General features: G+C 38.7%; 1 protein-coding gene and 1 long non-coding RNA gene across 2 annotated transcripts in view; both read right to left on the bottom strand.

Moving 5' to 3' along the window:
• The window catches only part of cdc25b (cell division cycle 25B), an 8,053-nt gene extending 7,691 nt beyond the window's left edge, over positions 1 to 362 (bottom strand). Inside the window, exon 1 of the mRNA XM_034859125.1 lies at positions 151 to 362. Coding sequence (XP_034715016.1) covers positions 151 to 362 — 212 coding nt within the window. The remainder of the gene's footprint in view (positions 1 to 150) is intronic.
• An 8,548-nt stretch (positions 363 to 8,910) lies between these two features.
• The window catches only part of LOC117936197, a 27,118-nt gene continuing 21,387 nt past the window's right edge, over positions 8,911 to 14,641 (bottom strand). Inside the window, exon 3 of the long non-coding RNA XR_004654902.1 lies at positions 8,911 to 8,982. This is a non-coding gene — a long non-coding RNA (uncharacterized LOC117936197). The remainder of the gene's footprint in view (positions 8,983 to 14,641) is intronic.

The following is a 14,641-nucleotide window of genomic DNA, read 5'->3' as shown; positions in this document are numbered from 1 at the left end:
AGACAGTGAAAATCAGTGATGTGGACAATAAAGAAGTCATTGCATGCTAGGAAAGGGATGGACTAAAGGAAGGTTTTGTGCATTGTTTGGTAACAGTAGCTGTAGTTAGAATAACGTTATACAAGTAGACGAAATATCACGTAATAATACCTTCCGAATCCAAAATTGGTCATGTCCAGAGCCAAATTGGTGACGGGAGACATCACAGTGGCAGGTCCAGGGGAAAACAGGTCTCTGCAGCGCATGTCCTTTGTGCTCAACTCGGGCAGAGTGAACGAGGAAAGCCCAGGGATGCCCTCGGGCCTACTTTTCAAAACGGTGTTAACAGGACTGGTGCAGCCCAAAACATTAAGCGAATCCATTTTAGCCGTTTAATTTGTATAAATCCTGTAGACGTTATTGTTTTTTGTGGTAGATAAAGTTACAATTTAGGGTCGGAAAGTGACAAAGAAGCAAGACGGTCCAACTTCAAGCTAACACGGAAGCTAACCAGTCAGCTAGCAACAATTTAAGAAAACATTTCCAAACATACGATCCAAAAGGGAGTCGGAGATCCGTGTGAAGTTAAGCTTTGAGTTGGTCCTGCTAATATGCTAAAGCCACATAGTTGTTGCTTGTGTCAGAGTGCTGCACCACAGCATACCCCTCTCTGACCGTCCCTTGTTTCTGAGAAGAAGAGACTGAAGCTGCTCGTATTTATGTTCAAAATAGAAGCTCAGGAGCGGCAATCGCTCTCTCGGCCAATCGTGGCTGTTGTTACATCCAGTTGACCAATCAGAACGCGGAACGCTGTGGTCTTCTCACCGGATGAGGGAAAAGAAGGAGGACGTGACACAACGCAATGTTCATCTTTCTTTTCAGATATCTTTTGTTCTCGGATTTGTGGGCTCTAATTTTTTTTTTTATCAGTGAATAAGTCAAAATATAGTTTTTTAACCAATAAATATACCTGGTTTTAGAACATTTTTATTTTAAACTTGTTGAGTAATATGTACTTGGAGATTGGAAAAAACAAGAGAAAAACAGGACAGAGTTTCAGAGTACAAATCATTGTTAAATGGCAAAATGGCTGTCTTACAAGTCTGTATTTTTCAACAAGAAACAAAATATAAGTTTACAAATAACACACTGACATTGGACATAGATAGATAGATAGATAGATAGATAGATAGATAGATAGATAGATAGATAGATAGATAGATAGATAGATAGATAGATAGATAGATAGATAGATAGATAGATAGTTTCATCTTTGCAACGTTTTGATGAAGCACGTTGTGAGCTGACTGTTGGCACACATACCTGTAATAGCTAAGCTCAAATGCCACCCACACAGAGTGACTCAGCCCAATCAGTACTTGATGTGAAGGGTGAATACTTCCTTTCTGCAGTTTCTCTCCCTTTATTCCCCATGAGCGCACACATTCTTCTCCTTCCTAACATCGAGTGAAATATGTAGGACATGTATTTCAAACTGTGAAAGACGGTAGAGGATGCATCAATTCTTATTGCATGTGTGTGTGGTTTACCTTTGTGGGGGCATGTGTGAGTTGGTGTGGCAGTAATCAGGTTTGGAATGGTTGTACTTATATTTTCCTACACCAAACCTCATTTCCTGTTTTGGATGTGAGCAGAAATTACAACTGAAGTACCAGAAACAAGGCAAAAAAGAGTCACAACGATGTTTTCAAAGAAAGAACCAGTACCATCGCACTGCGGTTTCCCCTCATTCATAGCATGGGACATATGGTTGTATAACGCAGCTTTATACACTGCATGGATTTCAAATTGTTTCATTTAAGTGTGTTTGTGAAACAGATAATAAATATGTTATTTCATTGATTCTGGTCCCTGCAGGCCTTAACACAGACACACATGTAATGCCTTCTGGATTCACAGCAGGACATTAGGGACTTTCAGGACTCCATTTTGAAAGTTTTTAGGACCAGTTCCTCTGCAAAATGGGACCAGAACACATGTTTGTAAAGTCAAACACAACAGTGCTGTTCAACAGACCCTGTTCAACCAGACCGCTGAGGCAGTTCAACTGACAAATCCAGACAAAGGCTACTAGTAACGACCTCTGATGTTCTGGCTGAGGTTAATGGGATCTTTGTTGTGTTTGTGTTTCGGCAACTTTTCCTCAACTTTCTGTTTGATTCCTGTTTAAATTCTTCAGCTGGAAGTTGGGTTTCTCGTGCACAGTCCTGGTTGCATGTACAATGCTTAATGTGCGGTCATGTACGATTTAGAGTCTGACGCCTTATCGTGCAGACAGCCCCCATTTTAGCACAACAACAGTGCTTTAGTATTCCAACGAGAAGGTCCTTCAGTATCGTTTTTAGCTAACCCGGCATTGTAAGCACGGGGGTGTGCTGACCTTTGGCTTGTGGAAGAACCCTGCTCACTGGAACAGTCTTTGTTCACATAAAGTATCTGATTTGCATCACGAATGTAAATGAAGTTCAAGAAACTTATCTGTAGAGGTATGAACACAGGCCTGTGACTCCGGGCTCCCCACCCCACATCTTAAAAGAAGAGAGGAGGGGGGACAGAGACACTCACCTCGAATAAAACCTCTGCAAACCTCCTGACACCTTCTGTTACCACCAAACCTGCACCAATTTCCTCCTTACACAAGCTTACACCAACATACACAAATAACAACGGGGCAAGATTCACAAGCTACCGAGGCTACCATAAAACACAAAACAAGTATCCACTACTATTTACTAGTATTTTGATTACTTTAACTCTCTTTTGAGGAGGTGCTTCGTCTTCCTGAGTTGGTTGGCCGTCTCCGTCCATACGTCAGCTGCCTGATTGGTATCACAGATTAATTGTACAATCTTTTCCTCAGACTAATGTCAGGACCGAGGGCCCAAAGATGTTTTGCACTACCTGAAATAAAGTATTTTCTATAATTCTGTGCTGCGATTAATCGAGTAGCTTATGTCCTAGTAGACAGAATGTCTTTGGCCTGTTGGTTGGACAGAACAACATTGAAGATGTCACTTTGGACTCTGGGACTTAATAAAGGGCTTTTTCAATGGCAGCCCTAAATATTTCACATTACTAATAATACTACGTTTAGTACTGTTTTATCTGCTGACTGGTTGGTCTGTTTTGTTTTGTCTTATACTGCTGTCTTGGCCAGGTCTCCCTTGTAAAAGACTGTTTTTAATTTTTTGAGGAGCAAAACCTTTTTCTTTTCAATAAGGGAGAGCAATGGTTTTACTAAGCTGCTCCAAACAAACTGCACACTGTAGAATGACCCAATATTATCTCTATTAATCTGGCAGTGTGACTCAGTCAAACACACAGGGTGGGGCTACCTGCAGGATAGTTTGTTGTGTTGGATTGTTGTAACATGTAATTGGGACACTCATACTAGATTCCTCTTCCCCGATGGCCTCAATAATCAACAACCTGAGGTGTTTTCAAACCCTCCACTTACAGCTTCGAGTAGAGGGTGTAGCTTCTAGGGAGGGAGGGTTTCACACACACACACGCACGCACACACACACACACACACACACACACACACACACACACACACGCACACTAGTAAACACTGCCAGTAGTTTTGTACTTGTGAAGCAACATTCTCAAGAGGACCTTTCCTTTACTGCGGGAGCTGCTCATGTTTTGTGAAATTAAACACTGCATTTGGTTTATTTTCTCCCAGACATGACAAGTATTCAGTGTCTCGTTTAAGTTTCATCTTGTTTTCAACATAGAAAAGAAGCCGAAGCTGCGTTGAGACCGTCACTTGACTTCAACTCTCAGCTAAAACCAAAACATATAATCTAAGTGATTATTTTAATTTATTTTAAGGCCTACTATATACACCCAGTAAAGAAAATAGTGGCTAAGTAAATACACTAAAAGAAAAGGATTTAACTTCAAGTTTTCCAGATACAGATCTCGTTGTTAAGGAAGACAAATCCAATCTTTTCCTTACTGACAGTAAAAGTAGTATATATATATATATATATCACAATGTAAAGAAACTCTGCTACAAGGAAAAGTCATGCATTCCAAAGATTAGCAGCACAATGGTTAGCGTTATATTGGACATTTTACATATTTTAATTATTATTAGTAGTAGTGAATTAACGTGAAAGCAGCATTAAAAGTTGCAGCTGGTTGGGAGAATTTAGTTTTATCGCCTCATACATTTTGGATGTTAAAGCCTAATCAGCCAAGTTATTAGGAAGTAAATACCTCTCAGACACATAAGTACCTGAATGTACTTACAGACAGTACAGTAATTGAGTAAGGTTGCGTTCACACCAAATCAGGCATAATGGCAGTTAGCGCAGGGTTGATATGGTGTGAATGCAGCCCTAAAAGTACTTCCTAGCACTGGGTGAGGGGGGGATCTTCTCATTAACAGTGGACAAATGAGAGACAACTTCAAACTCAGCGCAGGGTACTGATGGGAGAACACTTATTTGTGCGTTTGCATTTGTCTTATCTGGAAACTGTTGCAACAGCATTAACATTGACACTAGTTCAAACAGGCCATTAACACAGACTCATTGGCAGCAGAGCACCCAGACCGTCCCGCTGACTGAGGAGACCTTCACGGACTTGGGACACCACATTCAGGCTAATTAACATGGCCGGCTTTCTAGCAAGAAAAAATGTCTCCCACCTCCCGCTGCAGTGTGTAATCCTGTTTTCTCTCCCAGCTATTTATGACCTACATTCTACCACAAGTTCCTGTGAACATTATATTCCAAACCTACAGTGGCTGACTGACTCCAAAGTCCTCAGTTTCACAATTTCAGTATCAAAATCTGTCATCCTTGCCAAAGAGTTGTCAAATTCTGTCTCTATTTTCCCACCGTAGTTCCACCCCTGTGAGCTCTGTTTGTCACTAAATACAATCACAAATAAATCCTCTGCTGTTCGACACAACAGTCACAGTTTAGTCCACAGTAGGATTAACTTTAGCCCTCATGCGTTCTCCTGATTAAGTGAGTGAGTACATAATTACTAACTATAAAGCACCTTTCAACCCCCAGATAAATGCTTCATGATAAAGACAACAGGCAGTAATATCAAATATCTACAACATAAAAGAATCAAAACTGAGACATGTTACTAAATAGTTATGTTACTTGCAGTGTACTTACTTTGGACTAGGGGTTATTGGCGGTTATTAGTCAAATCTAGAAGTGCTGCTATAGGCTTTAAAAAAAAATCTTTTTACTTTCGACAGAGCCAAGCTAGCCGTTTTTGTGCTAAGCTAAGTAAAGTTCCTGCAGAGCCTCGATTGATAGATAGTGGATTGAGAGTATCGACGTTCTTGCAGATGTATTCCTGCTGTAACTACAGTGAAAAAAACTACCTTTAAGTACTGTCCCAGTGCTTTCCTTGCCTTATCATAGAATTTCCAGTTTCCCGCTGGCAGACTTTTCTGATAAGAGGGTTTTCAAGATAATCACGTGCATGTTGCCAAAACATTGGGTATTTAGTCATTGTAGCAAAGCAAAGGGGGATGTGAGGAAGGCCACCACTGCACAGCTGACAACACTAACTGTTGTATTAGCAGTTATCTTTCATACAGTCTTCTGATTTATTCTAGTTCTACTCAAACATCTGAGTCGCATTCCAGTTTTTGTGGTGGGTACGGGTCAAGATTTAGACTGAAACTAAATAAATCAACATTAGATGTGAAATGATACTTAACAGACCTGTTTTTTAAACAGAAGCAAGGTTGTCTTTGCACATTTACTCCTCTTACTCCACTTCTGAAATTTTGAAACACATAAAGATGATGACCATACGTTATCATCTTCTCTCCAAAAGATGCAGCCTGCTGTGGTGAAGTTTATTAAGGTTTAGTAACTACTAACTGTGTGACATTTTGGGGAGTGTGGGGCATGTGTGCATGGAGACGGTCAGTCAGCCACTGCTCCCCCCCCCCCCCCCCCCCCCCCCCCCCACTTCCCTGGTGTTCATCCATACCATTGTTCCCTCTTATTGTCCGCACTAGTGTCAAAGCAGACTCTCCGCTGGTCAGGGGTCAGCCCTCCACTGATCAACCATCCCCCCAGGCCCCACACACCTCCAGGCCCAGGTCCAGAAAGAAAGAGTATACATCTGCTGGTGTGGAAGGCCCTGCAGCCGACAGATGGACAGCAACACAGAGGCTCCAAGCTTCGGCCAGGAATTCTGGAGGGAAAAGCAGACAAAAGATGAGGAGGGGACGAAAACGGGAGGCTGTGGTGGATGTATGTGAAGGTTAAAGAAAGGATGGGGGAGGAGGGAGTTTATAGAGTGCTGTGACACGTCCTGACAAGGCTTGGAGTATATCTTTATACCATATAGTGGTGAATGAGAAGCATCAAGGAGTGCCAACCCAGTTTGGTACCAGCCAAGACGTGTCCATAGCACCAAGTACTGAAAAGTGTCAAGTACCAAAATACTTACTTACTTCTTCCTAAATCAAATGCTATTATTTTGCCAATTTAAGCGTATTATATTTAGACAAAGTTCTTGTTATTCTTAAATAATGAAATGTGGCTTCTTTTATGAAAATAAAAAAGTCATGCTAAATCATACTCTAGAGCATTGGTCTTTAACGGCCAAAGACCCCTAAACTGGGCCCACAATAACACGCAGGGCAGTGTAAAGCCTAGTTATATACCCTTTTAGTGCATAAGCTGTTAACATAATAGTTGTTGGCATCATCATTTTACAAATTAGAGCCAGACCGATATTATTGGCCGATATTATACACTTTCCAAACTATCAGTATTGGCATTGAATTAATCATTTATTGGCCATTACGTTTCATATCTTAAAGTTGTATTTTAACACATTTTATTCATCAGAACTAATATATTTTGATGTTGCTCTGTTCTGTGCTATATATATTGGAATACTGGATTTATTATTGGCTGCGCTCTATTATAAATGATGTGGACAGTGAATCCTTCCCTGTATCTGTGGATTGCTGCCTTAGTGACCTATAGGCCAGAATCAAACAATCTATCAGTTAATCAAAGAACTAATCATTGGATTAATTCATATTGAAAATAATCATCAGCTGCAGTTGTTAATGAAGGTGTCACCGTTACAAAGAAGTGAGCCTATCACCTCTATTCAAATGTACATATATATACAAGAGTAGAAGAATCTGTCCTCCCTGTTGTACGTTTCCAGATGTGAGAACGGGGTTGGGTGCATTTGTGCTGAGCAGCATGTTAAGTGTCTGTTGATCCCTGCAAGAAAAACTGAGACTCGCTGTGACAATTTGTTTGTGAATACACTTGACTGTTTAGAGCCTTTAATTAGATGATCCTAATCTATGCGGCGTGTGTGTGTGTGTGTGTGTGTGTGTGTCGGGGGCTCAAACTGAAGGATGATGCAAGATGCCGTCATCAGCTAGAGTAACAGTTTAATGGTTTAAGGTTGCACATGGGCTACACATCTGTGTATGTTTTAGTTGAGGTTTCATTACATATTTTATGGCAAATAATTGTGATATGTAGCTTTCTTTACATTAAAACAATACAACAAACTCCCAGCACTGGCAAAACTTTATTTTTTGCATCCCTATTTTATAAGCTGTGTATTAATATTGGTAACTTACTTAAACACAGTATGGTACATACGAATATAATGACATTTTCAAGTGTATTTAATGTATTTGCCAGCCATCATAACTCCTGTAAAGCATCTGTATGATGTTCTGTATGTTATTGATACCACATTATGACAATAAAGGAAGAAAGTGTGTGTTGTAAAATACTCAGAGGCAGGTATGAAACTGTTCACAACTCATCATTTGTTTTATTATTGATCTTGAAAATTGTTCTGAATTTGTAATTCAAGGTCCACTTACTTCCTAAGGTTTTCTTCTAGAGCTTTCAGCACCATCTCATGGCAGTCGGAGGTTGCTTTGTTTTCCCAGAAAGAAAAGAAAAAGAAACAAATATGGTTAGATATGTATACATGCACAAATAAATAAAAACTATTTGACCATATATCGGCTTACAACTACATATCTAACCATATTCAGCTTATTTTCAGCAATTGTGTTGATTTTATCTCAGTTACATCCTTCCTTTTCATCACTACCCCATTATCTTTTGTTCAATCTTTACATTAGTTTAGCATCATTAAATATAGTCCTTAATGCACTTTTGCTACTCCTTCTGTGTTTCGTTGTTCTGGAAAAAGTCAAATCTTATCTACTCCCATGTCATTTTTAGGGAGTAGAGTGAGAAGTTTTTTTGTTTTTTTTGGTCAAATGGAAAAAGTTCCACTTTATTTTTCTTTAGCTAATTATAACTAATCATCAAAGAATTAAATTTGTCTTACAATAAACCTAATTAAAACCTAAAGTAATCTAACCAAGTGGGCATTTAAGACAGTACTATTTAGTTACATATGTTTGCAGTTTAGTGTTTTTACTCTGTGTGCTCTGAGTGACAGTGTGTGTGTGTGTGTGTTATCTCAGTGAGGGTTGTTCATAGTGTTGGCTGCACTGAGCCTGTTTTGAGACGTGTGTTAAGAGTTGTGTTGCTTGGAATGAGTTCTGCAGCTGATGTGAACTGTTTAGCTCAGGTGACTGTTGGTAGTGCAGACTGTAGTTACAGTTTTGCACATGTGGCTTCAGTTGTGACCACTGGTGTTTAGCAATCGAAAAAAAACTGTAATGTCTAATACACTGAGGTTGAGTAGTTCCCTCTCTATTATCCCTGCATGCTTTTCTTATGAAATGCTTTCTGCTTCTCCGTCTTGCTGATGAACTAATAGAAAAATCCTGTTGACGAGCATGTGGCCTTGTAGCTAAGACTCCACCTTTGTCTGACTGCTAATAGGAGTGATGGGCACATGTGTGTATATGTGTGTGTGCGAGCATGTGTGTGGGTGTGTGTGTGTTACATACATCTTGAATATTGCATGGAAATCAGTTGGCAGCAGTTGGGCAGCCCATCTGTCAGAGGCTGAGCTGGAGCCCTCATTTAAAAAAGGATCAGGCAGAGAGTTATTAATCTTGGATGAGGTCAGGGATTAAAAGTTAATAAGTTGAACAAGTATCAAAGGTAAAGTTATTAAATGTTCATGAACTCAACAATTAGCAGCCCTCTAATATATTTAATGTCCCAAGTGATTGATTCTTTATTAATGCAGGATTAATTGGGTGGGATGTCCTGTCCTGCAGGGGTTAAACTCTCCTTTCAGAGGGTGTTTAACTATCATAATATACTTTACAGCCATGTAGTCCCACAAGACATTTACTAATAGAATTACCGCTCACTCACACTTTTAACATCTTTGTATGAGATCAACAACTTTGATGAAATCATCTTAAGGTACTGAAACGGAAAACGTTTTGCTTTTTCTAATTGTTTTTTTATCTAAGAGATTGTAACTCTTTAAATATGTCACCATTAAACATGAACGTTTTGGGCGCCTGGATAGCACAGTTGGCAGAGAGGTCCAGGTCCCAGGTCCAACTCTGACCTGCTGCCCTTTGCTGTCATTCTCCGTCTCTCTCTCCTTTTATGTCCTCAGCTGTTCTGTCAAATAACAAAAAAAGATCTTTTAAAAAAACACAACATACAAAATAATAACTATTTGAAATAAGAACTGCTCTGAATCATCCGACTGGACTAGAGTTTGGAGGAATGCTTCCCTCTCTTCACATAATTTAAATCACACATTGATAAATCTGAACTTCATTGGGACGGGTAAGGAGGTGAAAAAGACAAGAAAAAACTAAGATGACGTGCAACATTATGAATTTGTATAATATCTTTTATTTTTTGGTGCTGGTGTTTTTATTTAGCTTATTATGCTCCTTTTTGTTTGGTTTGTTAGTTTTGTCCTTTGTGGGCTATATGCCAAGCATATAGTATATTTAATATATTACATGTGCTGTGTATATAATCAGGCAAAGGATCATGTCTAATTTTCATATATATATATATATATAAATACTTTTTGATAGGGAAATTCAGCACTGCATCGATCAATATCACAGACTGAAACACTCCACACACGTGATGCAGTGTGTGACAGCATCACGTGAGAGAGAGCCTTGGATGAAGAGTAAATTTATAGCATGGTGCTCCCTGCTGGTGATTTGTGGGACTACAGATTTGAAACAGAACTACAAATGGCAGCGTCTTTTTTCCTGAAGGAGTCTTGAAGAATATAAGAATATTTGGAGATTATTGAATAAATAACAAGAGGCCCATAGGTCAGTTAAATGAGTGCATTATTTAACTTAACAAAAACAACAATTTGCACACTATAATAATAAAGATAATATAAAAAACATTTTTTAAGCAGGAATCTAACTGTCCTTGAACAGAATAGGCTTAAATAAATGTAATAATTCTAATGCAGCAATGTGAAATAAAATTGTATATATATATATGTATACTGTGTATTTTGTATGTACAGCAACATACAGTATCAAAAAGTTAAGTGTGGAAATACAAAACTATAAATACAATATCCTTATAATTTAGAAGATTTGGTAGCCTTGGTTTAGCAAGGTTAAACCAAATATATGACAAGATGGTGTGTTAAAGTGCACATGTTATGCTTTTTTCCTTTTCCTTTATAGTGTTATATATAATATAATAATAATATAATAATATATATATATATAACTTTTTTGTGCACGATGTAGGTTTAATTCAATTCAATTCAATTTTATTTATAGTATCAATTCATAACAAGAGTTATCTCAAGACACTATACAGATAGACCACACTCCAGAATTTACAAAGTGAAAAAGACCAAAGACAACCCCAAACGGAGAAACACTGTTCACAAAAAGTACCGAACAGTTCTAATGTAGTCCAGCCTTTACTTCAGAGACAGACGTGTGTCACTTTGTAACTAGAGATGGTATGATACCACTTTTTGGTTCCCGATACCGATTCTGATACCCTCAAAACACAAATATGAACCTGAAAATGAGCATAATAAAAGAACTTTAATGTTTCTGTGTATAATGAACACATGGGGGCAGTGTTAACCCTGTTTTGACACCTCTCATCTCCTCCTTTTAGCACAGGACATGGGATTTACATACAAAGGGGTGTGGCATAAAATTCTGGGCCCCATAGAAAGGCATTTTCTATGCCCCCCCCCCCTCCCGCGCATCCACAGCTATTCATTCTAGCATCTTTTTGGGCCCTTCTCACATGTGGGCCCTGGGTGCTCTGGGTCCCCCCCGGTCTGACGGCCATGTACATACATGCAAATAAACATAAACGACATTGATTCAGTGTTATTGTCTAAATGTGTTGTGTGTATTGCCATGAGCAATATAACTACTTCTGAATACATAAATATTATTTGGTAATATGTATGTGTGCATATTGTTTCTTTTTCCTCATTTTGTTCTTTCTACTTGACAGGTTTTTCACTGTTTACTGATTTTTCTAAGTACTATATGAATAAACGTCATTATTATTATAATGTTGGTCAAAAAATAATTGACTATTAACTGCCCGCACCTCTCTCTTCCACCAGATGTCACCAGATGTTGAGCAGAGGTGCAGTCTACCTGCCAGCCTTTGTGTGTGGTCTTGTTAGAAGAGTTCAGTCAGCTCATGTAAAAACACCGAATTAGACACAGTGTCCCTCACTCCTTGCATAAGTTAAAAGACAGGGAAGTGAGGTGTAATGTGCCATTAGGTGGGCTGTCTGCACTAATTATTGCTCCCAACACTCCATCACGGCCCACATTGGAGCACATCTGTCTTTGTTTGGCATTTCTCTATGGAGACCGCTGCTTTGATCTGCTGTTCAGCTCAAAGTTACACGGACCGACACAACAGACGACAACCTAAGGTGCGACGACTGTAAAACTACATCACCACACAGAGGAGTTAACGCTAAAATACAGGCCTCTCTTTCTGAAGTCCAGGTCCAAGTTGGGGTTTTCAGATGCATTTACAGGGTCGCTTACATGTTAATATGTAAAGTAAAAGTGTGGTGGTATTCTATATTTCTCTTATTATTTACAAATCCAATGAAAAGACCAAAACTACCACTGAATTGATTCTACTAACAAGAATTGTCTGATTATCCAAAGTTTTCTTCCTCTAGAGCTCCATTGTTGCCAACAAACTGTTAAAAAGACATCAATGAGCCACAGTGTTGAACTGGGTGACCTGTTCCTCCATTAACATAAACACACACACACACACACACACACACACACACTACACTTTAGTCTATTTTGACTCAATCCCACACAACATCCTCCCTAAATACTCACTAGAGAATCAAATGTGGATTAATAGCACTATTAACACCTGTTTGAGTAACGCTTGCTAAAAACTACACTCCCCAGCTGTTTAGGGACATTATTTAATCTTTTATAAATTATGTTGTGGATTTTATTCTTTTATGAACTTTTTGACAAAAAGAAAAAGAAAAAAGTAGATTAAACTTCTAACTAGATCAAACTTTTCTACATAGATGCACATTATTTGTTTTACTTTATCACTCTATGGGCCTTTGAAGGACAATTTTATTATATAATCACACAAAGCATGGTGCGGACAGGTGTTCGTCTAAATCCTAAACTTAGGTTAAATGTCACAACAAAACACACCAGTCAATGAGTGAACTCAGACACTCTCTGGGAACATGTTGCAACACGATTAGTGTCTCCAGGCCTTGACTGTCAGTTCTAGGTGAGCAGAAAGAAAAAAAAGTTTAAATGATGCACATTTTGGGACATAAATAACTGATCAGTGCATGCGGGTTGCCGAGGATTGATATTAGCTTACAGCCTAAAGTTGTTTTCTCCGGGAGAACATTATTACACATATGCCCCTTTTTAATTATACATTAATTATACAATATCATTTCTACAACATAGAAACAGATATACTTGTTCTATATACTGCAAGTGTGAGAGTCCGGATCCAGCCCCACTGCAGGTCTGAATGTGATTCTACCACCTGCAGGTGTCTTTAAGGTGAACCCACACTTTTGTATCAAATATATATCTCAGCATAGACAAATCATCATTCTTATATACCATTGTTTTTAATTGTTACGATGCTTTTTTAAATTCCATGGGTTTTAGTAAACGATGTTTGCATCCTGTAACATTGCATTCTCTTTGACAATGACGCCATGTGAAGAGAAATTCATCTGAAAAACTGCATTTTATGAACAGTTATTATTTTGTATTATTATTATTTTGCTTTAGATCTGCTGCACAATGTTAAGAGAGAGATTTGTAATCTGTAAGGTAATTGCAGTGCATGGAATTCATAATGAATAGTTCTCAAATATACCATAATTGCTGTAATTTAATTGCGGTGGATGTCATATATGTCCATGTTAATTTAAGATATTTACAGCCCCTCCTACATATTTTTGTGCCTGAGCAATAAACTAATAACTAACTAATAAGTAAATAACTAATAAAAACTGAATTGTATTATATTGGTTGGAAAACCAAAGTGGGTGGGGTCCAACTGCAGTGCTGCAGGTGCTAAGGCAGGTCTGCACATTCACTAAGTACAAGTAAACTTCACAGTAACTCTGGGATTTGGAAACGTATCGATGAGACGGTTCGTTTGACAAATATTACAGAGAAAAAGAGCTGCAACGATTAGTCTATTAGTCTTGGTTTCTGGGTGCTAAAGGTGAGATTTGCTGCTCTCTTTGGTCTTACATCTTACATCTTTGGTTTTGGACTGTTGTCCGAAGACGGCATGTGGTTTTTTAATCCTTTTATCCTTTTATAAACCAAATGATGAATTAATTAATCAAGGGAAGAATCCCTAGTTACAACCATACAGAAAGTACCAGATTCACAGTCATCCAAAAGAAACTACATTCTTTATTTGACTGAAAACGTCCCTTAAATCCCCATTCCAGCCCAGACTTAGTCAGGTTGAATATGCAGGTTTGTCATCATTTTCCTATAAAAGGCCTGAGGAGGTGTGTGTGTGGGGGGTCGAGGAAGTGTGGCAGTAATATAAGCAAACAGAGAATGTGAAGAGAGGAAATGGCCTGTCCCAATAACCAGAGCCCAGGAGCAGCAGTGCATTCAGCTCGCAGCGCCGGGGTGCTCGGCCGCTCTCTGTCTCTTTTCAATGCAGCAGAGTCCTGCAAGCAGCGCTTTATGGACAAGACCTGACACCCACAGGAAGTGTAAACAGAGGTCAAGTGTTAAAGTCCAACCCGCCAATTCTCACCTCCATTAAAGAGTGTTAGGGGGGGGGTCTCCACAGAGCCCTCAAAGCACCTGGGAAGGGGCCCCTTTAAAGCACTGCAGTGATTGGTTTCATGAAGTAGCTTTACAAATCAGCAAACATGTGAAATGTCTACAGGATCTTTACTTTATGCATTTATCAAGAAACCTGTTGCCATGGTACCATGACTACAGTGGTTAAATAGACTAAAAATTTCATTTTAAAATGATCAAAAATAGTTGATTTCTGGCAAACGTTGGTGAATATCTTTATATTATTATATTTTATGATCCTGTCATTTATTACATGTATTAATTGTGTATTGTTATATGTTTTATGTCTGAAACTCTGTTAATTGGGCTGCTGTCTGTCTTGGCCAGGACACACTGGTAAAAGAATCTCATTGAGTCTTTTCCTTATTAAATAACATTTAA

The sequence above is a fragment of the Etheostoma cragini genome, chromosome 20 (assembly GCF_013103735.1).
Source record: "Etheostoma cragini isolate CJK2018 chromosome 20, CSU_Ecrag_1.0, whole genome shotgun sequence".
Classification (NCBI taxonomy): Eukaryota; Metazoa; Chordata; class Actinopteri; order Perciformes; family Percidae; genus Etheostoma; species Etheostoma cragini.
This window is presented reverse-complemented; position numbering and strand designations above follow the sequence as displayed.